The sequence below is a fragment of the Cuculus canorus genome, chromosome 3 (assembly GCF_017976375.1).
Source record: "Cuculus canorus isolate bCucCan1 chromosome 3, bCucCan1.pri, whole genome shotgun sequence".
NCBI lineage: Eukaryota > Metazoa > Chordata > Aves > Cuculiformes > Cuculidae > Cuculus > Cuculus canorus.
This window is the reverse complement of record NC_071403.1, coordinates 108,753,750-108,779,040: the sequence shown is the minus strand read 5'-3', so window position 1 is coordinate 108,779,040 and position 25,291 is coordinate 108,753,750. Positions and strand designations below refer to the sequence as shown.

At 37.5% G+C, this 25,291-nt stretch overlaps 1 protein-coding gene across 7 annotated transcripts in view; it reads right to left on the bottom strand.

Annotated features, from left to right (window-relative positions):
- The window catches only part of LTBP1 (latent transforming growth factor beta binding protein 1), a 199,514-nt gene that overhangs the window by 83,215 nt on the left and 91,008 nt on the right, over positions 1-25,291 (bottom strand). For all 7 annotated transcript variants that reach the window (XM_054061706.1, XM_054061705.1, XM_054061703.1 and 4 more), the window contains 4 exons: positions 23,525-23,749; positions 19,812-20,089; positions 9,898-10,000; positions 4,270-4,341 (listed from right to left, as the gene is read on the bottom strand). In XM_054061706.1, coding sequence (XP_053917681.1) covers positions 4,270-4,341; positions 9,898-10,000; positions 19,812-20,089; positions 23,525-23,749 — 678 coding nt within the window. The remainder of the gene's footprint in view (positions 1-4,269; positions 4,342-9,897; positions 10,001-19,811; positions 20,090-23,524; positions 23,750-25,291) is intronic.

Here is a 25,291-nt window from a genome sequence, read left to right as displayed (position 1 = left end):
ATCAGAAGAAAACAATTTATAATTCCAGAATTTTTAAGACAACACATGACACAGACGACAAGGCATAAAAACTAAACGTGCAACAGCTTCTACTAGGACAGTCATGATATTCAGAAGATCTTATGAAAATTGGACCAAGAAAGGGAACTTGAAGAAGCAGAAAGCTGAATCAGAACATCACAGTCTTGGTAGCTGCACTGAGATATTTAGAATAAACTTGTGGTTAGAAGGTACTGCAGCCCTTCTCATCCCCTCCGTCTCAAATGCCTGGGGCCAGAGGACACAAGCAATCCTAACATTAGCAGCCCACAGCTGATTCCATGTCTAAGCAGCATCAAAATGCAAATTTCTGAAGCAGGACTTCTGCACTTAGCTCTGATATCAGATTTCTATGCTTTTCAAAAACTGACTAGCTTTGTTTAAGTGACTAAGTAATAAAACCAAACAGAATATTTTTATCCCCTTTTGAGGCAAAGCAAGCAACTTGCCTTTCAGTAAGAACCACACACACTTAAGACACTGCTGCATTTAAGCAAAGCAAGCCATCTAGATGAATTATATACTAATTACAATTTGTCAAAGTATTGGGTAATGTCTTAATTAAAAATGACCTAGTGGTCGGTCATTAAATGTTATTTAGTGGTATTTGACTTTACAGATGTTTTCATGCAGTAAGTGCTGTAATGAGCACAATAGCTCATGTCGCAAATTAAGACTAGAATATATAATTTATATCTCATTTTTGAAAGTTCAACACATTGTGGTAGGTATACACTCGGCTTCACTGGGAGTGCCGGCAGAATGATTTCCAAGTTGGCTCAACATGCAGGCAACATTTTTTGTTCTCTATGAAAATCAATTACAACTGTATCTACTAACACTACTGAAACTATTGTTCCAAATGTTTCTGTTACAGCTATATTGTTAAACACTAGTAATAGCTTCAGTTCTAAGAAGTAAGTAATATCTAGATTTTACTGCCTCCATTATAGCTGATTCAATAATAACCTGATCAGTGAGAACAACAGGGGGTAAAAAAATCCCAAACAATGTTTGGTTGCTAATGAATTGATTGCCACATATATTTTTAAAACTACAGAAAAAACAGTCGCTTATTCTAAGAAACGTCCCACAGATTTCTTCTAAGCTAACAGAAAAAATCAATCCAACTCATTTTGTGCTACTGCATGGAATTTATTGGAACGCAATATTGCAGAGCCACACTTTTCAAACACATGATCAATGTCCAAACAGCAACCCAGCCCAGTTTCTGGAGATATATTTACCTCTTAGTATAATCATCATAAAATAACTTATTTGAAAGAAGGTTAACTTAGTAGACAAGTAACACTGAATAACTTTTCTTATAAAGTAAAGCTCTTTTATTACTTAAGAGTAAGAAAATATATATACAACATGCAGAGAAAACAAATTGGTCACTGAATTTAGGGACAAATGTAGAAGGGCAGAATACACCTTCAAAATTTATTTTAAATGATGATGAAGGCAAGGAAAAAAAGCTTGAAGTCCCAAGAGCACATGATTACAGAATGCGATCCATCAACATAAAAGTACTAGTTTTTGCAAACTCATATACATTTAATGTTAAGCATATGGGGACTTTTCAAGAACTTCCATGCACAACTTTTTACTTCACTGAAAAACAACAAATGTTCAGGTATTTTTCCAGTTCTTCAAGATAAGATTTTTAAAGTGCTCTATTGGCAATACGTTAGTTTCCTGAAAAAAGAATCCAACCTTTTCACCAGCTGTTTCTTTCATTTTATTTCAGTTTTCCAAGAAAATCATTAGAAGAAGGAGGAAACAGTAAATATAATTCCAAACAGGGAACCAGAAATTAACACTGCATGTGGGTTCTGACAAAGAAGTTGCAACTCTGATAAACTGTATTTTGGCTTTATTGACAGCCTTAGGGCATCCATGTGTGTACATGTAATAAATCATCCCATTGAAATGATAATTACTGAGGGCAGAAAAAAGCTTTCTTGATAGCAACTACGCTAAACTGTTTGAATTAGCATATCCACAGATGATTCTTTGTTGTCCTACACACATATTAGAGAGAAGAATGTGTCATTACATTAGTTCACTCACTTGAAAGGAAAAAATCAGGACCTGGTTATTAATCACACTAATACTACATAGGCTTTGTAAACTAAAGGAGGCTTTGGACTGCAAAAACAATGTAGAACAAAAGGTTAATGATGCTTTTAGGCCTGAGTTTTCAAAGGCAGTGAAAGTTGGACGCTATCTAGGTGAAAACAACAATCTATTTAGCTGCAGGCAGGGATTGAGAAATAAATCCCCATTACTATTTGGTCTGGCAATGCTGGCCCTTTCTGAGCGTGGACACAGCGTGCATGCCTGTTCAGCAAAGAATAATCTAATTAAAACCTATACTTGCATATGGACATGCTGTGCCACTCCTTTCCAATTAAATTTTAAGGATTATTACAAGAATACAAAGACTCCCCTGCCAGCAGCTTACAGTTTTCACAGCTATTGCAGTTGCTTTGTTCCAAGTCTGTGATACGGACAGTTGTTTCTTCATTAGCCCTGCCCTCTCCTCTTCTAGAAAAGCATGTCTGCTTCAGATAAACACAAAGAGGCCACTTTTGCCTGACCCATTGAGAAACACATGCTAATGACCATTTCCGGACTGCAATATATCCTGCCAGCAGCTTTCACATATGGAGCCAGCTTTCCTGATGGCCATTCAAACAAGAGGTCAAAATCCTGACCCTCTGAAGAAAATTGTAATCTTGTTACTTATTCAATAGGACTAAATTTCACCTTGGCTTTGTTTCATGGATATTCTTTCTCTCAGTTCCTTCCTTATTTGTACCTCCTTCTTGGAGTGTGCTGGTAAGTAAACCACAGAGAAGCCACCGAGGCCATGATAAGGCAATAAGGGGAATGAGCAATAGTTACCAACTCTGTCTTCCCCAGAATTATTGGAACAATCCCACTCCCACTGTCTGATTAAACTCTAGGTTCTAAGTTTCCATGTATGAACTACAAGTTATATTTAAAGTCTACATCTCTCTCTTCTGGGATAATGCTAGAGATAATAACTCTATTTAAGCCTCATATTTCTTGCAGTATTAGTTATGTAGTACAAAATTGTGTCAGAGGTGAAACTATCACAATCCAGTACAACAAACAACGAGGAGCCTACCAGGTATGAATCTATTTCTGTAGATTACCATGGTAGGACTTGGCTCCTTCTCATGCTTGCACCCAGAGACATATGTTTTCCCTCTCCATCAGCCTGCCATGGCTCAGCAAAACAACGTCCTGGCCTAATTCTGACAAGACAAGCACTAGATCATTTTTTAACTGCAGCCTCTGATTAAGGATCTTAGTTTTCACAAAATAAGGTTTGCCAACACCTAGGTACGACCCCTTAAAATAAACTGAATGCCCTACCCATCTTAAAATGCTTGCTGGATTGCTGCTGACTAGAAAATCATTATATACACAGTGTGGTTTATGCACAACTACTGGTGATATCAAAAGTTCCTGTCTCTCCTGGACCATATTCAGAGGGATGCATGATGGTGCTGCATGATCATGCAGATCCCATAGCCCTGTATGCTTTTATAACTTCTATGTTTGCAGCCAGGAGAAATATGGCATAATCCTGCAATAACACAACTTATGCAGCATCGAACTCAAACTCCATACATCTTTACCTCCACTATGCACGTTCTTGAAGTACATGGATCACCGCTTCATATGGCAGCCAGGTACGCATGGATTTTCATTTCCACTTGCCTGTGACATTATCTGTCTGTTCTCAGTACTGTTGAGTCTAACCTCTTAAGCCCAACAAAACTGTTTTCCGATTACTCTATATGTCCATCATTACAGAAATTATTCTCTATCGATAGTTTCATTTGACCCAAGTTAGTCTGCAGAATCCCTGTTTAGCAAAAGAACTTACAGAACAATGTGTTTCTACTGAAAAGCAAAGTAAATTAATCCTCATAAAGTCATATTTATACATCATAAAAGAAAGGGAGACTATACATAAAAGTTTAAAAAAGTTTTTTGCCCTCAGAGCAAAGAAAAAAAACATCCTATGGCATCGCCAATATTTGAAAAGAGTTAAAAGTAGCCTCAACACTTTTTCCCAAGTATATATCAATGGACTGGATCAATTCATCTAAGTTGTAAATATCAAAGAATCTGTCACAGAAATGAGGTACTCAAAATAAACACAATTAATTGTGGGTGCTATCGTACCTTGACAAAATGTAGCATTGATTCTCTTGTAGCCTTGTGGACATTCCATCACAGGACTGTATCCATGGTAAGCTGAAGAAAACAACATGATGTCATTTAAGTACTGCTGATTTATATGCTTATTTGAGAGTCTGACAACCAAATCATTATGTAACTATAAGAAAACTGATTATAAGTTTTTATGACACATGGTTAAGCATAAAAGGTCAAGAAATTAAAACTGAAGGTTGTACAGGTAACCTTAATTCCATTTCTTTCCATATGTACACCACCTAAGTCTTCAGCTATCCAGTTAAACTCACATTCTTTTTCCAAGAAAAAAAATCTTTGAAATCAGGACATTATCTTTCACCCTAGTTATTCTCAAATAGTCCAATAATTAGTTTCCCAAACCAGCTACAAATATCATGTTGGGAAAAGATAAAGTTGAAGATTTATGATGGAAACTCAATGATTATAAAACTGAAAGCAGCATCAGAATGCAGAATTATCTTCAGTGTTAGGCAAAATTGTTGGGTACCAATTCTCCAGCCACAATGAATTAAAAAAAATACTTGAAATGCCTGGAAAATACAAGTAGAATAAACTTTTAAAACCAGAAAAAAAGGCCGTGTTTCTGATTTACCTAATAAAGTTGCAGAATTTTAGAAGACTGTGTGGCTTTTCGGCTGATCAGTGTAAACTGCCAAGGCCCTTAAACACAACAAAATACAGCCTGAATTCAGTTTTGCCAAAGTAGAAAGTGTTCACTTAACTAGATTTTTATTTCTACTTACTGTTTCTTCCCTCCACTTAAGGTTGCCTTTGAGACTACAGGAAACTCTTTATTGATTCTTAAATTGTTATAATAGCATAAAGGAGAGCAGTAACTTCTTTGTACAGTTATGCACTAAAACCTAACCTCTTGGCAAAGCCCAGTATTTTATTAAATGTATAGGACTAAACTCTTGGCACTATGATCACATAAGTGCCTTTAATAAGAGTCAAGAGAGTTTTACATAATTTGAATGCTACAACAGAGATACCTTACATTTGGTCAGACCTTTTGTTCTCCTTTAGAAGAGCTCTAAATGTTCACAGGCAAAAAAACCCCAAACACATTACTTCCCAACTTTACTGTATATAAACTGTCAAATAAGGCAGCGAGTGAGTGAGATAATGTTTTCAATTGGCTTCATTTCACATGTAATACCTGAATTGCACATTTACCCCTGCAGCTTATTTTAAAACTGGTAACTGGTTGACTATAAAGGTGGGGGGAAAAAAAAAAAGACTAATTTTCATCCGTTCTAAGATTTTCCTATTCATTGCAAAAATTTAACTAGCGATCTTGAGTACCAGCTTGTGGAGTCAGACAGTTTTATTTCAAACTGCTGTGAATTATTTAAAATAATTGCTTAATTAAAACATTAAGAATCTCCTTAGAGTTTGCTTAAAGTGATAAAATGGTTGAACACAAAAATAGTATGAGTCAAAATACAGCAACACACACTTTGAACACATACTTTTCATCTTCACAGTGACTACAACCATTTTAGCACAAATTCAAATTCGAAAACTTCACCTCTCAGCAAAAAAGTGTCAGCTACACATTTATTTTCAAGGCAGCTCCAATCTCTTCACAAGGTTAATACCAAACCCAGTTGAAACATAAGGTGAGATTTTCAAAAGCACCATGCATTAGCCCATTTCTGGTCCTCCAAAATGTCAATGAAACTCCTAATGTTCATGTTGGCAGAGTCAGATTCATAATTGCACTGATTACATCTTAACTTCTGTGTTTCCTGTTACAGACTTGATCCAATTCACATGAGACCCAATAAAACCTCTCTAACTTTTTGTGGCTAGGAATGGTACCCTGCAGTACAGCCTGGCAGAGGGAAACAGAAGAGCAGAGCTCTTCCAGTTGTAAATGGAGACCAGCCCATAAGCTGTTCCAGGCCTTTTCCAGTGCTGCAATATGTTTTCCCTTCAAGGGTGACTCAGGTCCTCTAGAAAGTGCAATGGTGGAGTGAGGCCAGAGATTTTAATCTCTCCCTCCTCATCCTCCTACTCACACACTAAACAGGAAACAGTGGCTTACTAGCAGCTGTTTTCCTCCTTCTACAAAGAGCAGCAACGTAAGCAGGTTGCAGTAGAGTAAGGAGGTTACTCAGTGGTGGCTAGCGATCCATGCAGGAGCTGGATGGAGTCCTACATTACTTACCCTTTACTCACTTTGACAACCTGTTTGTAATTATTAGCTGTTAGCAAAAAGCCTGAACATCATAACATTTCCCATGTAACACAGAAATGCACTTTGTCTTAAAAGTCGTTTTCTTTAGCAGCTCTCAAAAATAGAGACCTGTTCCAAAATTTCTTCTTTTATATTTTCAGTGATACTAAATAACTTGTAAACTCATAGACATGGGAGCTGTCTCAGGCCAAAGGAATCGACTTCGCAACAAGACAGAAGGCCTAACTGAGCAGTGGCTATTACCCAAGTAATAGTATGCAAGTACATCTACACAAAGGGACAAAGCTCTATTTAAGTCCATGGAAACAAGACACATGCATACTTAACTACATCCTTAAGTAGTGGAATGAAGAGAGAAGAAAAATGCCTGCTAATGAAACCAAAGTATATCCTTAAATATTTTGCTGAAATGGGTTTTGCAGAAGATCAAATTAAATGCAACCTTTTTACAAATTATTATAAAAACAGGTAAATCCCAAATTAAGTTTATAGAGCATAAAACCACAAAAGCAAAAGGAAGTCTGTTTGCTTCCAAAACTTCTACAATAAAAAGTGTAATATCAATCTAGTGAAGTACCAGAACAAGTCAAAATGACATGGGACTAATGTGGGACTAACTTCGCCTGCTGAGACACTACCATGGATACCAATTAACTGATGACTTACTAATAACTTGCTTGACTTCTATATCTTTCCACTCAATACCATGAATACTTATACGTAAATAGATATACGCATCCCCTTTTTACCACTGAAACATTTTCATTGTTGTAAAAAAAAAAAGAAAAGTAAAATGCTTGATGAAATATAAATTTTTAAGCAGGCACTTCACACTTCCATGAAATCTTATTTACATTTATCTTTGGAAATTGTTTGCTTCACAGGAGCATAACACTTTGATACTGACGTGAGGCTTAATTTGACAGTTAGGCCCAGATCCAAGACAAGTTGTGTGCCTAAGTTCAAACTGAACCTCTATAAAACTCTAAGATGCTGTAAGATCACTTAAACTCCTTTAACACTCCAAATTTATCACCGTAAGTTCTTAGAAAGCTGAAAATTCACCATTTTCACTCATACAGAATTGCCCTAAGTCATGGCATGACTGAATAGCATCATCTAGACTAGGAAATTACATATACCTCTACCAAGGCTTCCTGACAAATTCAATGAATATTCTTGAAGCATATACCTATCAAATTATATTCTTGATATCAAGTGGTAGAGGACACCGCATTTTAATCTGGAGAAAACAGTGCACCCATCTCTTCCTCCCTTCTTAGAACACTACAGTAGAGTTACAGTTCCCATCTAGAAAGATAAGAAATGTATCCCATTACGTCTTGGAGACACAACCTCTTACTTTCCAGGAACGCTTTAATCACAAGGACAGGATTATTCCAAGTGGCAATGTTCTCTGTCTCCTCTTTAAATCTAAGTTCTGTTCCAAAAAACAATACCGGATTGAGCCAGAAAGCAAGAGTGAGCATGACTCACACCATAAGTAATTAAAGACTGGGAAAGAGACTGGGTTTCCAGTCCTGTTCCAAGAATTGTTTCTACATTTTACAGGTTAGGGCATCTCCTCATAAGTATAAAATGTAGATTAGAAATTTTTCTGGCAGATAAAAGAACTGCTCCATCTGCGCAAATGTGCTAGCCACTAAGCTTTTATTATAAAGGATAGTGCTTATCTCATTAACACTTAAAAAAATATTCTAACTCATTGCTTTGAAAAAAGGGCAGCACACTTCCCTTCAGGGGAGGTTTTAGGGTGAATTCAGGCACATCTCTGTATCCACCTAGGAAGCATTTGGGGACCATAGTTTCTTCCAGTGAACCCCTGTTTTCTTGCTCTTAATGTCACGCTAAGCATGTTGGCATTAAGAAGCTGCCTGATCAACATGTTGTCCACCATGGATTCCAAGCTGAGGAGACTAGTGTTTTACCTAAGCTATGAAGAACTAGCGCACGGGTTTCCCTTTGAACCAGGCACCAAAAATTTGTATTAGTACTTCCAACTACTTTTGGCTGAAGCACGCTGCAGGCTTTCGTGAATATCCCAAGGCATATCTATATCCACTAAGCAACATCCTGCACATCCACATGCTTCCGATGAACAAAACTTTCAGTTGTAGTTAAATTGCTGTTTCTCTGGATTGCTACTTCCTTAGATAAACCTAAAAAAATCAGGACATGTTTCATAATTCATACAAAAATACAAAATGTGTGTCTCTGTTAGAAACTACATTTATGTGCTACAGGAATAAAAATTTAGATATCCAAGTCTTTTACTAACTATGAACCTTTAAGACCGCAAGGAGGGTCTCTTTTGGAAGCATATCAGAAGATAAAACATACTCCACACCACAAAATTTAAATGCTTCATAAACTAGCACATCAGACTAAGGCTGTATAACTTCATATCAGACCCTTCTCTGGAAGGAGTCAGAGAAGTACGATTAACAGTAGATTTTCTGCTAGAATTTTATTTATGCCCAATTTAAGACTTGTGGAAAAAAAATATGCTTCCAAACACATGAAACATTGAACATGTTTCCAGTGTTGCTCGCTGTACAAGTAACAGGGGCCTAGAAGACCTAGATAAGAATAACTGCAACTCCTTGCACTATTTTTGACCCATTAAATGGAGGTCCACTCCAGCTGCAAAACAGAGATCACATTACCTTTTCTCATCTTTCATTTAGTAATTAAAATATGGCGTGACAGAAAAGTACTACCATTTCCGTGCAACAAGAATGTCATTCACAAAAAAGCTGAAGAGACTAGCTTCACCTATCATGTAAATAATTTGAAACATCATTCTCACTATAATATAATGTGAAATCATAACAAAACAGTGAGGTCTTTGTCACTGCCTAATTGTTGAGGAAGATATTTCAAAAACAGAGCTAAAAAAGGCAGCTGACAATTTAGAGCCTGGAAGACTTTGGCTTCAAACTTGAAAGTTCATCTGCAGTCCCAAGAGGTCACGGCATTCTCTCCAAGCAGTAACTGGCGCCTCTATAATTTAACATTTCTGTGCAAACTTTTAAAAAAATAAATCCAGCTGGAAGAGGCAAGACGATTCAGTGTCGTTATCCTTCCTGCACTGAGAAAACGCAACAGTGCATCACTGATTTAAAGAAGGAGGAAAGGCAAAAACCCCCAATGACGTTAACTTTGCTGGCTGCACTGAATGTCTGCATATTGTAACTCTTCTGGCATGCAGAATTCCAGTTCCTGTAACTTGGCCCTAATCAAACCATAGCATAATACTCCTAATAGATTCCTTTTTTTTTTATTTATATGAAAAGTAAAAATATTAATTGATGAGGAAAAAAAAAAGAGCCATAAACTGATCCAGAGAATAACAGCAAAATAGCACTTACATGGCTTCTTGGGACATTTCTGGCATTTGTTAAAACCCCAGGAAGTACCCACGGTACCACAGCAGTCTTCTTGCTTGGAAAGGCCAGGAAGTGCTTTGCCACACTGGAATAGTCAGGTAAAGAATACTCTGGTTAATGATACTATACGATGCTCAATTCTAGTACAATGGGGTTTTTTTCAGTCATTTTGAGTGAACCTCTTGCTGTGACACTGAAGATTCGCTGGAGCTCTTAACTGAACTTAAACAGCGCCTTTACGTTACAATGGCTCTTTACACAGGCCTGAGTGAATTAGGTGACATATTTATTTCCCCTGTGTCAACTTGAAAAGAAGGAAAAAGAAACGGAAGAGAACAGTAGGGGACAGGAATAAGTTAAGTATATTTCCAAGGTAGTAACTCACCATCGGCACTTATTTCCTAAATTTTTCCTCATAAAAATGTGCTCATCCACTTTTTCAAAAGAATTATCTCAAATACCTTTTTAATTTTTACTCTCTTGAAAGAAGCAAAAAAGTATGACTACGATTTCTAGAACGTTGTTCCCTATGAAAGTTTCAACTTCCTGCCAACTTACATTTAATGTTTGTGATCACTTACTGAAAACTCCAAAATTATGAGATTCTGCTGCCCAGGTATAAAGAAGGTAATACAGATAAGATTACTGAAGCTGAAGTTACTAATGTCTGTTATTCCAAATAAGTTTTTCCCTATGCAAACATTTAAATTAACGTTGCAATAATTTCTGGGGTCAATATTCATTTTAACTCTTCACCAAGAATATTCTTATTATGCTTTTTATTAATAAGAATACTAATTTTTAGTATGTTACAAAATAGTTATGTCCTTGACTTTTGCAGTTTTCTTCCATTTTGCATGGTAAAGAAAGCTTAAATGTATTTCTCAGATGCAGAGAAAAATACTTCTAAACCTATCAGGTATAAAATGGATGGGCACAAAACACAAGAGAAACGCACAACAGCTGCACTTAGTGATACTTTCAAAGCAAACACTGATATAAATAGGCACTGCAGCAAACAATTCAACTGTGCTAAAGGGTGACTTTCTCAGTATGCAGTGAGAAGACCTTCTGTGATCTAAGTCCCCTTTCTGACAGCACATACACCTCTGCTCGCTGTCACTTAGCTTTCAGCTCAAGACAGGTGGCTCATCCTAAGGTGCAGGCTGTGGCCTTGTGGTTGCTCTCACTTTGGATGGTAACCCAGTCACTCTGCAGCGTGGGATGCATGCTGAATGCGCAGGCACTGACAGCTTCCTCCAACCTTCCCAAAATTTTTCTAGCATGCTCTTAATTGTCCCGACATCCAAGAGTCAATGATGCTTTCGAAGCACAGAGTTACTCTGTGTAGCTTCACAGTGTGACTGCTAAGAGGATAGCAGCCTAAACCTCAACATCGGGGCACTGACTCATCGGAGGGTCCCTCTCTTTCCATGGCAATGGCTGGCAAGGCATCACCCTAGACATCTTCTCTGCCCTTTTTTTCACAGATAGTCCCCAGGCGCCTCCTGAAATACCTCAGCAATAAACTGAAAGTAGCAACAGTTCCTCACTTGAACACCAGACTGTAACGTGTGACCGGCAGCAGCTCTGTCTTTGCTGCTTGTGAAGCTCAGAAAGCTCTCAAGTGAGGTTAACAGCCAAGAGCATCCTCTGTCCTAGTTCATGAAACAAAGCTTTCAGCACCAGGGCAACCTGCTGAAGTTACAGTTCACCTCTGCCTGGATGTATTTGTCTGTGTTAAACCAGCAAAGAATCAAAGCAAGTTCCCTCTTACAGCTGCAGGCCTACGCTTACACTATGTGAATGCATGTCTTTTAGGCTGTCTTGCACTCCCCTGGCTTGGGCGCTAGCAGGATTACTACAAGATTGACTATTCCTGATTCATCAGTTACAGTCCAATCCATTTCCAGAAGCAACTCCCGGTGTGGCACTTCACAAAGGCTGTTGAGATGCACAGATAGGAATTCTGCACAACCCCCCTGTGATGCAGCAGCTTGGCTTTTCTCACAGCTGGAACTAGCTCCTTCAACTGCTTCTAGCTAGATGATATACAGACCTTGTTGTGGTTCCTAGAAGCTCAGAAATCTTTCAGCTGGAGAGTACTCATAATGTATCTTCCAAGTGGCTGCCCTAAAACCTCAGAGAATTCATTTTATGTCTTTACATAATGCTGATTTCTCAACACACATCCCAGGTGAGCATGTTTTAGGAAGGACTATTTTACTTTATAATCAGAGCTACTCAGTTTTACTTTATCATTACAGCTGCTCAGTTTCTTTCTCAGAGTAGGGACTGCTTCCTCAAAGACAGAGAAGCCACTTATTAAAGTTGTATAACGTTGTGGAGACTCAGCTAAACCAATTTGCACTCTTCTCTCTGCTTTGTGCCTCAGTTTTACAACTCTTCTCTCTCCAAAAGGAAGTGGGAGGAATCAAGGCTGGTGCTGCACCTCCCCTTATGATCTCAGAAATGGAGCATTTGGGCAGTGAGGCACATTAGCTAACACCCAGCGTTCCTCTGCAAGGTCACAAGCTTCAAGCATACAACCCAGCAGCTCGTGTGTGTCCAGGCAAGACTCCACTAACACGAGAACCAACATGTCATCATGAACTGGCCCTTTTTCTTTCTTTCCCCCCGAAACAGAAAAGGTGTCATTTAATAGTAGTAAATTAAAAGCATATAAAACTGAACCCAAAGAATTAAAAAAAAGGAGGAAGAAAATGGACTGAAGCCCACTTTTAGTTTAGGTGTGGTGCTACAGCATTTGCACTCTATCGAAAATCATGATCTCTGTAGTCCTAACTTTTTCAAATTTCCATATAAAAACCATGAGCAAAAATAAGGATGCCAAAGTCTGAGTCATCTGGCAACTGTAGTTTGTAGTCCTGTCAGTAAAAACTGGCAATGATTAAAGCTGCTGCCTCTATGGTGAATTAAAGCTTGAAGAACCAATGATAATTTGGTTTATGTCCAGATCATTGTAGAAACTGGCCACCAAGGGAAAGCAACTGTCACATGGGGCTCCTAGTGGTGTAAGATCTGTGCAATTTTGGACTTATGCATCAGAAAAAATGACTGCTCTGCGAACTCCTAAGCAAAGCAGAAATAGAGTTCTATGACTAATAAACTCTGATTTCTCCGGTACATCTAATAATACTTCAGACAGTTCCAACACTCACGGCACTGCACAAACTGTTTCCTAGCCAGCTATAGTTCTTAAGATGTTCCTCCCTTTCCCAAACCCTAAGCATCAATGAACTGAAACTGTTTCTACAGGTCTCAAAAACTTTTAGGTAATTTCTATCCGCTTCAAAAGTTTTAACCACTTCCTACTACTGAGAACTCCTCATTAGTTCTTAAGACAGTCTGTTCCAGTCTCTGAGTCACAAGTAACTGGAAAAGTCACTTGGGGGAATCCATAACTATTTTTGGTTTGTCTCACCATTCAGCAAAACTCCAACAAATAAGTATGAGCCTAAAATAAGCAGGGAAGCTAAACACAAGCACACAGCTTGCACTATGCATGAAGATGCCATTCCCTTAGCTTAGGTTTACCTTCATCTATCCATCATCCACACACATTTTAAACTCATCTAGCCTGTATTCCTGAGGGCTTCTGGAAAAGAGAATAGGTTTTCATGAATGATACCTCTGTCACAAGCTTATGATTTGGAGATAATTCTTACTGGTTCAGAAGGCAAAGAAGTCATGAAGGATTGGTATAAAGAGCTCAACTGTGCTGAAAGAGGCTCAGCAGTAGCAGCAGTATGAGGCACACATGGTACTGCTATAAAACAAAGTTCTTCCTGGGTAAAGCACTCACAGACACTGAAAGTATTGTTTCAAATCCACATATTTTTCTCCATGCGTGCCTGGGCTTCTATGCCAGTATTTTATATAACTGAAGGAAGTACTGAATATTCCCGCTGGTAGACTGAAATTCTGGCTGACCCTGTGCTGGTGCACAAAGGCCACCCCAAGCCACATCACCTCTTTGTTCATCTGTCCAGACTTCTGCCTCTGCCCCATCTCCACAGTCTTGGAATGCTAACAGCACTTGAGTTGTGTGCTGCCACCAGAGTTTCATGTGTTTTCCAACGCCAGGGAAAAGGAAAGATTATATCCTCAAAATCCCTCTCCTAAGGCAGTAGAAAGAATTTATTCGGCTCCCTGTAAAGCGCAGTAGAGAACCCAGTCTGGCAATTAATCTCAAGGCAACCGCAGAGGATTCTGGCCAAGGGACCAAAACATTTCCTGGGACTCACTCCTGTGTGACCCATCTACAAATCCCTGTCACAAGCTGTTAGTTAAAACCACAATACAGGCATAAATAAAGGAGTGTCACATGATTAACTATGATTGAAATCGATAGGTGCTTTGCCTGAGTTAATAGCTAATGACTCTGGGATCCAGCTCAAAATACTGTTTCACATACCACAATAGCAGAAGTGAATGGATACACTGTTTAACTTTCTGTAAACTCTTCAACAGGCACAGACCTTGGATTGTTGCTTTTTTTTTCTTTCTTTTTTTTTTTTTTCCTATAGGCGGGACAAACAGAGTAGGAAACCTCAAACTTAATAAACCCTATTACTGAAACAATTAACAAGCATACTTAATAAGCTTACTGACCAGCTGAATGACAGGTTGTTACAGATGAAGAGTATTATCCCATGCAGCACTGGCTCACTAACAAGGCATTGTCTTATAAGCAGAAGAGGGAAACTTAAATACTTCCAGACTTTTCAAAAGAACTGGTAAAGAATTTGTTTTGGCTTGAGCAGAACATTCTTCATAGGCAAGTAAAAATTATCCAGCTTTCTTCTATTTAAGTAATTAAAACAATGTTTGGTGTTTTTAGTATCCGATACATCTTTAATCTTCTGATATTTCAGGGTATTGATCTTGCAAAGAATCTATTGTGAATGAATCATTAATCCTGGGAATGAATCCACACTGGTTTCTGACAGTCTATTTGTTTAAAAACTTCAGAAGCCAAACCATGAGCTTCAAGGAATTCCAGACAGTTATTTTATGAGATGGTATTTTTAAGACTATTCTAAAGAAAAAGGGTTTCAAAAGTGTTCTAAGAGAAAAAGCACCAGTATGAAGCACAGAATTTTACTTCTATAATTTTTATTATAGTATCATAGTATAGTTAGGGTTGGAAGGGACATTAAAGATCATCTAGTTCCAATCCCCCTGCCATGGGCAGGGATATCCCACTAGACCAGGCTGCCCAAGGCACCATCCAACCTGGCCTTGAACACCTCCAGGGATGGGGCAGCCACAACCTCCCTGGGCAACCTGTGCCAGAGCCTCACCACTCTCATGGGGAAGAAATTCTTCCTTATGTCCAGTCTAAACCTGCCCCTCTCCAGTCTATACACATTTTCCTGCTTAAAGAATAGAAATAGAGAAGTTCACTTCATATGGCTGTGAAAAAATGAAAATACCTGAAATGTATCTCCATAAGAAACACTTTGTGAAATTGGAAGTTCAACAGGGATATTTATACAGTTGGATGAATAACCTCAACTAGCATCTTACTATCATCGCCTCCAGCCTACATACACTATGATCATATTGCATACAGCAGTACTGATATGCTAGGTGATGCATTAAGACCTATCAACACATTTTGCTGCTCCAACTTCTAACTCAAAAACTTTCGTGCCTTTGTTTAATATTTCTCATCGTGAAAAAAAAAATTGGTGATCTAAGCTCAGTTCCTAAAAACTTCATGTATATTCATGAAGTTAAGTACATGATCAGTGTATATCCTTGGGTGAATCAAGTAAACACTGAATGATTTGCAGCCACAATTCTTATCATGATATGATGTTGATGTTTTCTGACCTTTCCCAGCTGCCACCCATCACTTGGCTTATTTTGTATTCTACCAGCTCTTAGAGCAGAGAGGAGGGCTATTCTTAGAGCTATCCAAAAGAAATGGATAGCCCTTGTAATTTTCAATAAAGTCTTTAGTACTAGAGTTCACCATTAACGTTATCTGGCTTAATTTATTTTTTTAAAAAAAATCTATGACAATACGCTTGTATTGTCTGCTATAGGTGGTATATTTTGTTTTCCTTCAATATGATTTTTCCAAAGTAGTATTATAATACACCCTCACTTCACAATACCAGAACAACTCCTTTTCATGTATCCTCCCAAAAAGAGCTGTAACAAGTACAGCTATTTTCTGCCACACCTTTCGAAGTACTTCGCAAGGGAAGCACAAAACATCATTCAGCAAGCAACTGACAAGAAAGGAGTGGAACATATCCGCCAAACCCTGTAAGATGGAACTGATCTAAGTTTAAAACACCCCAACAAAAAGGGAGGATCAGAAGACAGTATATTTGAAATTATTTCAGTGATCACTTTAGAAAGCAGTCCAGCTCCTCTCAGCAGTTACACCAACACAACTGAAGGACAGTGAGTGATGAACAAGAATGGGTAGACATAACTTCTTAGCCAAGCTTCTCTTCTGGATATTTTGGCATATGTTGCCTTCAGCCAGGTGAGCAACTTCAATATCTGTCTCTCTTTAGAATAATAAGTCTTTTTTATCTTGGTTTTAAATTGTATAAGTCACCTTCAGTAAAACTGATACTCAAAAATATCTGCTGGAGAGAACAGCATTACTTTGAATCTAGTAAGGAAGAGCCTGCTTTGGAGAAATTTGGAAATATCAGCTTCTCCAATTTCTTGCTGCTTTGCAAAAAATGCCTCCCTCTTTACAGTTAAGCAAAACAGAGATCAAATCAATTTTGAGAAAAAAGACTCTTTAGCCAAAACACTGAAATACAGTAACCATCGGAAAACACATTAATATACTCAAGTAGACAATTCAAAGTGATTTTAAGTGGAAAAAGGAAAACGGTGCTTGATTCTGTTTATTTGAATTTTGACAGATAGCAGGCACCTTGCATTACTTTCTTGATCTAAATGCGAAGTAATCATATGCAAAATTAACGGGATTTGATGAATAGCAACTTTGGTATGCAACACAGCATAGTAAGCTATCATGTAACATGGTAAGCTGTCCTGGAGCAACCATCATTAATATCTCACCAAGGAGAAATAATTGCTAAGTCTTCTACTCAGAGACAATAGAGGCAGCCAGGAAACGTGAACTGACTTGAGCAGAAAAGAGAACCATCCACAACGCTATTCGCTTTCTATTTTACTCTTTAAAAATTGAAGTATTAATACTACTTTTATAGTTGCTCTTTGCACTTTATTTCACAATGCTCAGAGCACTTCAGAAGGCAGTCACAATAAAGCAACACATGAATATGTATATGTATTCATGAAAACATGTAACTTTATTTATCTATCCTAATTAAACTAGGAATTTCATTCCTCTAGCCCCTATCTCTCTCCTCTTGTCCTTCTAAGATTGTAGACTGATACCTTTTGACAGGTCTTTCACTACCCTTTTCTCATGGCTATAGTCACTTACGATACTATAGACAATTAAGTGAGTAGGAAATCTAGAAGAATTTCTGTGTTGTTAATTAGGAGTGATTGGAGGACTGAGAATAAGATCAGATTCTTCGACTATCTGTGTCATAATGCCCTCCAAGTATCAGTTCAGGGTGGCTCCAGTTGCTAACTTTAACAGTATGTACTCTGTACACTGCATAAAATATACCCTGGCTGTCTTGGGATTTGAGTATAGCAACTATCCTGCTATTTTGCAGGACTACTGTTTCTGAATGAGACATACTAAAGGAATTTAACTAAGGTGAGGTGAGGTGAGGTGAGGAAGAATAAAGAATGTGTTTGGAGATGAAAAATATTCTGCAGAAGATTGTTAAAGAAAACCAAAGAATTAAAATCAGAAAGGATTTACAATTGAAAGACCAGCTGAAATTCAAGGAAAAAGACGGATAGAACAAGAGATGGAAGGAAGCATAGAATAGTAGAGGTTACACACAAAACCACAGCAGAGATTTTGATACTGTTTTTATCCTGTGATTTTAGCCTGGGCTGGAAGTAAGTTCAGCGAAGTCTTTATTAACTTGTTTGATTTGCCTGCAAGAGGCCACACACATATCCTTCCATCAATCTGTTCTACAGACAGTAAAGTCACCTCTGATCCCACCATATTTAATAAAACATTTCTAAAGCCAAATATATGAACCACCCTGAAAAAAAATGTATAAACACTGATGATCATTGGAAAAAGTAAGGGTACCAAAATTACCCAGCATAAACTCCAGAAAGTACTTGTAACACATTGCTACTAAAAGGGAAAGCTCAGTTTAGCAACTTGCCTGAACAAATAAAGAGAACCTTCATATTTAGCAAAGCAAATATCAAAGAAACAGAAAACCAACTTCTTTCAGAATAGATCTATTTGAGAGTTAAAAAAAAAAAAAAAAAATTAGGTGTCTTTCCTAGTTCAAGGTCTAATTAACACAGAAACAAATTACATAGGTTGCCTGACTGTAGGAGAAACAAATTAACATTTCAGGGTCAAACCTGAAAGATGAATTTGTCACTTAAATCTGTATTTAGGGCAAGGTCTTAAATAAATGATCTACAAAATGTTACCCTAGAACTCCAACTTCTAAGCTGAAATTAAATAAGAAAAGGCCTCTGGAATTGTTACTGTACTCTTCTCCCAGACTGACTCTGAAGGGATCAGTGACATTCGTGAAAAATGAAAACATGTATTATTCAAAACCATGAGGCACTACCCTTTCTTGAGAGTACTGCAAAGACATTTTTCCGGTGGAATATTGAAAAAAAATTATAAAAACTGGAGAGTAAGCATTTAGAGGGCAATACAAGTGTGCTTCCCCTTTCTCCCCCTTTAGAAGGAGCATGCTACTGTTTTCTGCTGAGTGATGACTAAGCTTTAGTTTTAAAACCACTGTAATGTGATGGGCATCTACAGCATAGTACAAGTTTTGGATATGTCATTTGAAATGTCTCACTCATGCACGCAGCAGATAAAAAACAGACAGGAAGTTTAACCATACACTTTCATTTGAACATGTGCTTCAACACTTGACAAAGAACAAATTCAAGATTTTACTATTCCTGAAACTGACAAGCCTGAGGCAGACATGGAGCATAAAAAAAAATCAATCTGAAAAGCTAAATTTTGGCAAGGTGATAAGCAACAAGTAACAGGGTCTTACTGATTTTCTTACAATGTCTTCACATATTCTTTTTTTTCTCTCAATGTATATTTGTATATAAATGCAAATATGCAAAAATTGATAATGCTGTGTTGTTCATTACAGTGCTTTCAAGAGCTGAAAGAAGATATATAATTTTGAACGGTCATATGTAAAAACCCAATGTGATTGTATTATTTTCAACTGATCTAAGGTTTTAATGCTCAGTTGGCTTTCATGATCTGATACAAAGGTCACATTTCAACAGATTCAAAACATTAGCTTACAATACCAAGACATATTTAGTTCTTGAATAGGAATTTCAACGAAAAATGCAGCTCCTTGAAAAACACTGGCTGTTGAGATTCACATGGAGAAAAGATTCATTAAAGCAAAGAGCAAGCTGCGGAAGCTAGTGTAACCTCAGTTGCTCAGTTAGGAGAGATGGAACTAGGATTTAGAGTCATTTTTTTTATTTGGAGAAAAAGCTTATAAATGGAGAATTTATGGCTAGAATAACTGAAATCAGAATGTCAGGGATCCAATTCTGCAGAAAACAAAGACATGAACTTGAAGGAAAAGGAGGTTCAGGAAAATGTTATTTTGTAAAAAATTCGCATTCTCGAAACAGTTTTCTTTTAGAAAAGAACGTCAAGGACGTCCATTCCTGATGATTGGTGAAAAAATTCTTCATTCTTTCATAATATTATTTTAAAGCTACCTGTCTCAAAAGTCTTAACAAGCAATTCTTACCTGTGTCCCAATAGTCTCCTGGAAGCAGCGCCCAAGCTGAGTTTTAACTGAAACAGGAAACATATGAGGAATGGGTTGTTGATTTGTGTAAGTAGTATGTCCTTTCTGGGTCTTCTGATATGGAAGACCTTGGTAAGAGACCTGTGGATGTCCTGGCTGAGGTACTTTCGCTTTTTGTCCTGTCGATGTGCTGTCAATTCTTGAAACTTGATGGATCTGAACTGAGGCTTCAGGAGGATGTTTCACATGGATATTCACTATGTTAGGAGGGAACTTCACTAAAATAAGGGAAGGAAAAACATGTAAGAAAAAATGATAATAAATTATGTAAAAAAATATATGATAGGCACGTCTAAGACAATTCTTTTTTGTACATTAGAATTCTTACAGAATGCTTTAAAGTGACTGAAATATAAATGAAGCCCAAATTTAGGGTTTAGAGGGAAGCCTGAAAGAATGTATAGTCTCATTAAGAAAGCAAGAAAATGAAAACTCTTCACAAAGGAAAGAATGACATTATAGGATTATAAAGACTGCTACATAAACATGGATGTCCAGATTGGGTGGTGTGACATTAGTATTTGTGGTCACACTGTGTAATAAGAATCCCGTTCAAAGTTCCAGAATTCAAACTCTACTGGGTTATTTTTGGATATATAGTAAGCGTTATTTTCTTTTTCAGATCCATCATCTTTCTCTGGAACACAGAAAAAGCTTCAGATTTCATCCCTTCACCTTTATATACCTGCCAAGTCCTGAGTTTGCCCCTGCAACAGTTGCCAGCATCTCAACCATCTAAAACCACCACTCCCTTCACTGAATTCTGAATTCAGGATACAGCAGATAAAGAGGGAGGAAATGTTTTTCAGATACTTCCATTTTTGAATACAGTTGTAGTTTTAAGTCTTGATATATAGACTGACACCCTCCAGATAACATAACGTGCACAGAAACTGTTTATGAGCCCCAAGGCTTCTTAAAACAAAATGTCCTTTAAACTTGTAACTCAAATTATTGGGGGGTGGGCATGGAGTAGAGGTGCATAAAATAATTTGTAGATTGTAAACTGCATAATGAAATTAGCATTTACTGTGCCTGGCTAGGTCCCTCTCATCAGCAAGCACTGCACAGAATACTTGAGGCCAGCCAATCCATTAGATGTAACACTTCTTCCAAACATCAAGACCCAAAAATATGAATTGACGTACTTTCTCCATAACACATACTGAATTGTTGAGTCTTCAGAACCTCCTGCTGGACTCCAGGAGGCCAGACTGTTCTTTTGAACTTGATTTAGCATTTTCAGTTCTTACTTACAAATTCGAACCTCACAGCGTCATTTCCCAGGAAGCATATTTAATTTATTTTAGCTACTTTAAAATGACATTATTTTGCAGAAATTACTTTTGGGTTTTTTTATCAGAGTATTTACATTTCTCTAGGCACATTTCAGTATTCATTAGTCTCACAAAGGAATTCCTTAAAAAAAAAGACAAATTTATTTTCTATCTGTCCTGCACTGCTTTGCTTCAACATACTGCAAACAGAAATGTCAGGAATAAGGTAGTAGAAAGTCAGCGCAATATGGCTGCAGGGCCCTAATGCATCTTCAGATCTTGCCTGCAGCAGAAAACCACCTTCAAGCAAAATTTATGCTACATGAGTTCCGTTACTGTTTAATCCAAAAGGAAAAGATTCAGTGTTACAAGAAGTAAGGACCTTACAGCAGTAAGGTCCTTCTTGGGGTACTAGACTGGTTTTGCAGGGCAAAGCAAGACAGCCTAGTTGGCTATGGAAATAATAAAACCCACCTCAACTTTCTTATTATCATACTCTTTTATGTATGAAGAAGGATCCCTTCCCTAGGTTCTCCAGCTGATAAATCTAAAGAATACATTAGCCCTCAAAAGAAATCACTGAATTGCTCTGCTTTAATCAGTCACTCCACCTAGAGATGTTCAAATTTAGGCTGGTTTCTCCTTCCATTTAGCATTATCACCACAATCATCTCCAGGTCTTGGATCACAGCCTAGATACGCTGATTGATTTTTATTTCTGCCGGCCACTTCAGGATGAATTGTTTTATTCTTTCCTCGAGAGAAACGGAACACTCTCTCCACAATCCAACATCCTCAGTTGGGCATTGAAAGAGAAGAAGAGACACAGTAACATGTACCTGCTGATGGTTCTGATGAAGACTTGAGGATCAAGAATAAAAATACTCAAGAGGTCAGACCTTTTAGCAATAAGAAACCTTTTGTGTGTTTTAGGATAGCAATGCTAAATCTGAAAACCAACCATACTGGTTTTTTTTTTAATGTTACATCATGTTGTCTAAATAGTCATGGAAATAAATTTCTGCTTTGCTAAATATTTAGGTAATTTTACTCTCTAATTTGCTCACTCCTCCCTCTCTTCCTGGGGTTTTTGTTTTTTTGTGGGGTTTTTTTTTGAGTCAGAAAAGATCTCTTTTCGAGGGACTAATATTCCAACATGCCAGTGGAAACTATTTCCCAATGGATTCTGTAGCAGTCCCTAGAGAACAAATCCATTGAAATGATGGAGCAGATAGTTAAAAGTGTTCATAAAATATTGTGTTTCTAGGAGGATACTGACAACGCTTCCTTCACAGCTATAGCCATGTCTGAAAACAGATTATTACATTAGATTATATTTATCACAAACATAAATATAATGGCATCTGTTAGCAACGTTCCTCGGGAACTAGTTGTTTCAGCCAACAACTGAGACTCCTTAGATCTTTCCCCTATAATATTTTGTTTTCATTCAGAGGTAGCAATCGTGGAGAGGTAATTGTAAAATCACCCTCATCAAGAAGAAAATCAATCCAATAATTCAAACAAACAAACAAAGATCACACAATTCCTATGTTGTGAAATTGAGTTGCAGGGGTTATTCTGTATAGACAGGATCTCACCCACACAAAAATGCAACCTAGAGTCACAGGACACACAAGAGAAAAATTCAACACTTCTCTTCAAGATCATCAGAACCTGTTACCACACCAAAAAAGTATTAGAGAAAATGCAAACCTGAAGCTCATTTAAGTTTCTTTGACTGAATAAAATTCTATAAATATCACAGCTTTTCTCGTTCCTGACCCTCTGCCTTCTTCACAGCATCAGCAGTAGGAAATCCTTTCCATTTTTTACTATGATATTGTTATTTGATCGAATCATATCATGGCCTATCTTCACCACAAAATTAACTTTTAGGATTCTACCAAATGATATAACAAAGATAAACACGGTTTGTATTTTTAGGTTTACGTAGCTTTAAATTTTATTACATTGAAAAGCATTGTCTCTTCCCTCCTCTAGTAACCACAGAATTACCTGCAACTTTCTGCTGGGGTAAACTGTAATTTATGAATGTGGTTCAGCCACAATCATTCTCTTTTTGAACAGGTCTAAGCTCCCAGAAGAAGCTCCTGGCATTATCCTTTGACTCTGCAATCTGCATTAAATTCCACTGAAAGTGAAGTAAATTTACTTATAAACTCTTTTCAATAGCATTGCTATTTCTTACTGTTTCAGTTGTTGAGCAAAATACTTTCCAGTCATTCTGGTGAGCTCATAATTCAAGTTGTGGTGTCAATATTCAAAATATGTAGACAGATCATCATCATTACTGGTCAAACAGTCAATACAATCAACTTCAAAGGGAAAAATATTTATCATGGAAAAAGTTACCTTTTACACCTTGCTGTCCAGACATTGTCAGTGGTAGAGTATGAGTAGAGTGGATAACTTGTGATCCTACAGCCTTGTTCACCTGTTGCGGGTGATGGTACAGTTTGGGTGTATTGGCAGTCTGCACGGGAATCTGACAAAGTTTACCAGTGTAATTAGGAGGGCACTGGCATTTATCTCTAGAACTGCACTGGCCCCCATTCATGCATGGAAGGTGGCAAATAACTGAAATGAAAACAGAAAGAACAATTTTATTAATGACATTAGCTTTAGTATTATCTGACCACATATTACACAGAAGTTGAGAAGGAAAGGAATAGGTCTGGGGGCCTTTGTTCTTCTGATATCTGAGGAATGACTATTCATCTGACACACATTTTTGACTGCCTTTTGGTAGAACCACTTCCTTTCCCCTCCTTGTGACCTCTGCCTGGTTCGCATCATCCCTTCATGAAAAACCCTCCTCCTCTTCCTGGTTTGCTTTGTCTCTCCATGACAAATATGGCAAGGACATTCTTACCTTAGAAATCCCATCTATTCTATTTCATTATGTTATTAAACAAGTTGCTAAGTTAATATGGTGCCTGTTGGCATCTTTTATTTACACTTCGCTTCAGGTATTCTGATTTAGTCAGTCTCCCATTTCTGAAAATTCTGGACCACAGATACATCCTTGGAAGACTGTGGAAAACCTGGAGAGTACACAGTACTAGGGATCAAATTTCCATTTTTACTGTAAGCCTTGACTGTTTTCTGGAAAACAGTTTCTTACTGAGTATCTAGATTTTTGCTTAATATTTCTCTCTCAGATAAAAGAAGCTAATCTGTATATTCACCCACGAAGATCATAAAACTACAGAAAGATTATACTCAAATAATTTCAGAGACCAATTCCAAAGTATTAAAAGCATTTTAGCTCCCAATATAAAAACAAGGGTAATTACTTCTGTGCCACCTAGTACTTGCACATTTACAGCAATATCAATTACCAGCTGAAATATGGAAAGTGTGAACGAACATCAAATGAAAAATATTTCCATACTCAGAGATACAAACAGTAACAGACAGTTCAGCAGTTTCTAAAAATATGATGTGAGACTTTATAATCAACCATAATCTGGCTGACCTGTCAACATTTCGAAGAACTAAGTGATGTAAAAACAACAGGAAAAATACCATAAGCTTTTGTTTAAGACAAACTGAGGTCATTTTTTCAAAAATAAAAGATTTTTTTGAGAAATAGCACACAGTATCCATTTGTCAGCTTTAAGATAAGATTGTAACTGCAAGAATAAATAAATAAAAATCTAGACTTCAGAGTAATTATGGCATTTTGCTGGAGTGGTATTACTCAGTCTATATTGAATTACAATAAAAATGAGAAACTGTAGATAATGCAAGGTAATTAGGAGCCTAGTGCTTATTATTCCAAGTAGCGTAACCTCTGGACAACTGCAGCCCACTGCTGTAATTAATACCATAGAACATCAGTACTGGAAAAGGAACCTGTGTGTTATGTGTCGCAAGAAGAAAGAGTAGGACATTCAGCAACTCAAGGAGTTCCAACCCAGCTGCGTAATTCGCTTGGCCCAGGAAGAGCCCAAGAAACAGCGCAATCAGCCTGGCTAATTGCAGAGCACATTGTACTGACAGGAACAGTACTGCTGATAGCCAGACAGGTCCACGCACAAATGTAAACAGCCAGAACTGGTTTTCCACTCTGTTCTGCAAATGTATATTTCATATTTTTCTCATCTTATCTCATAT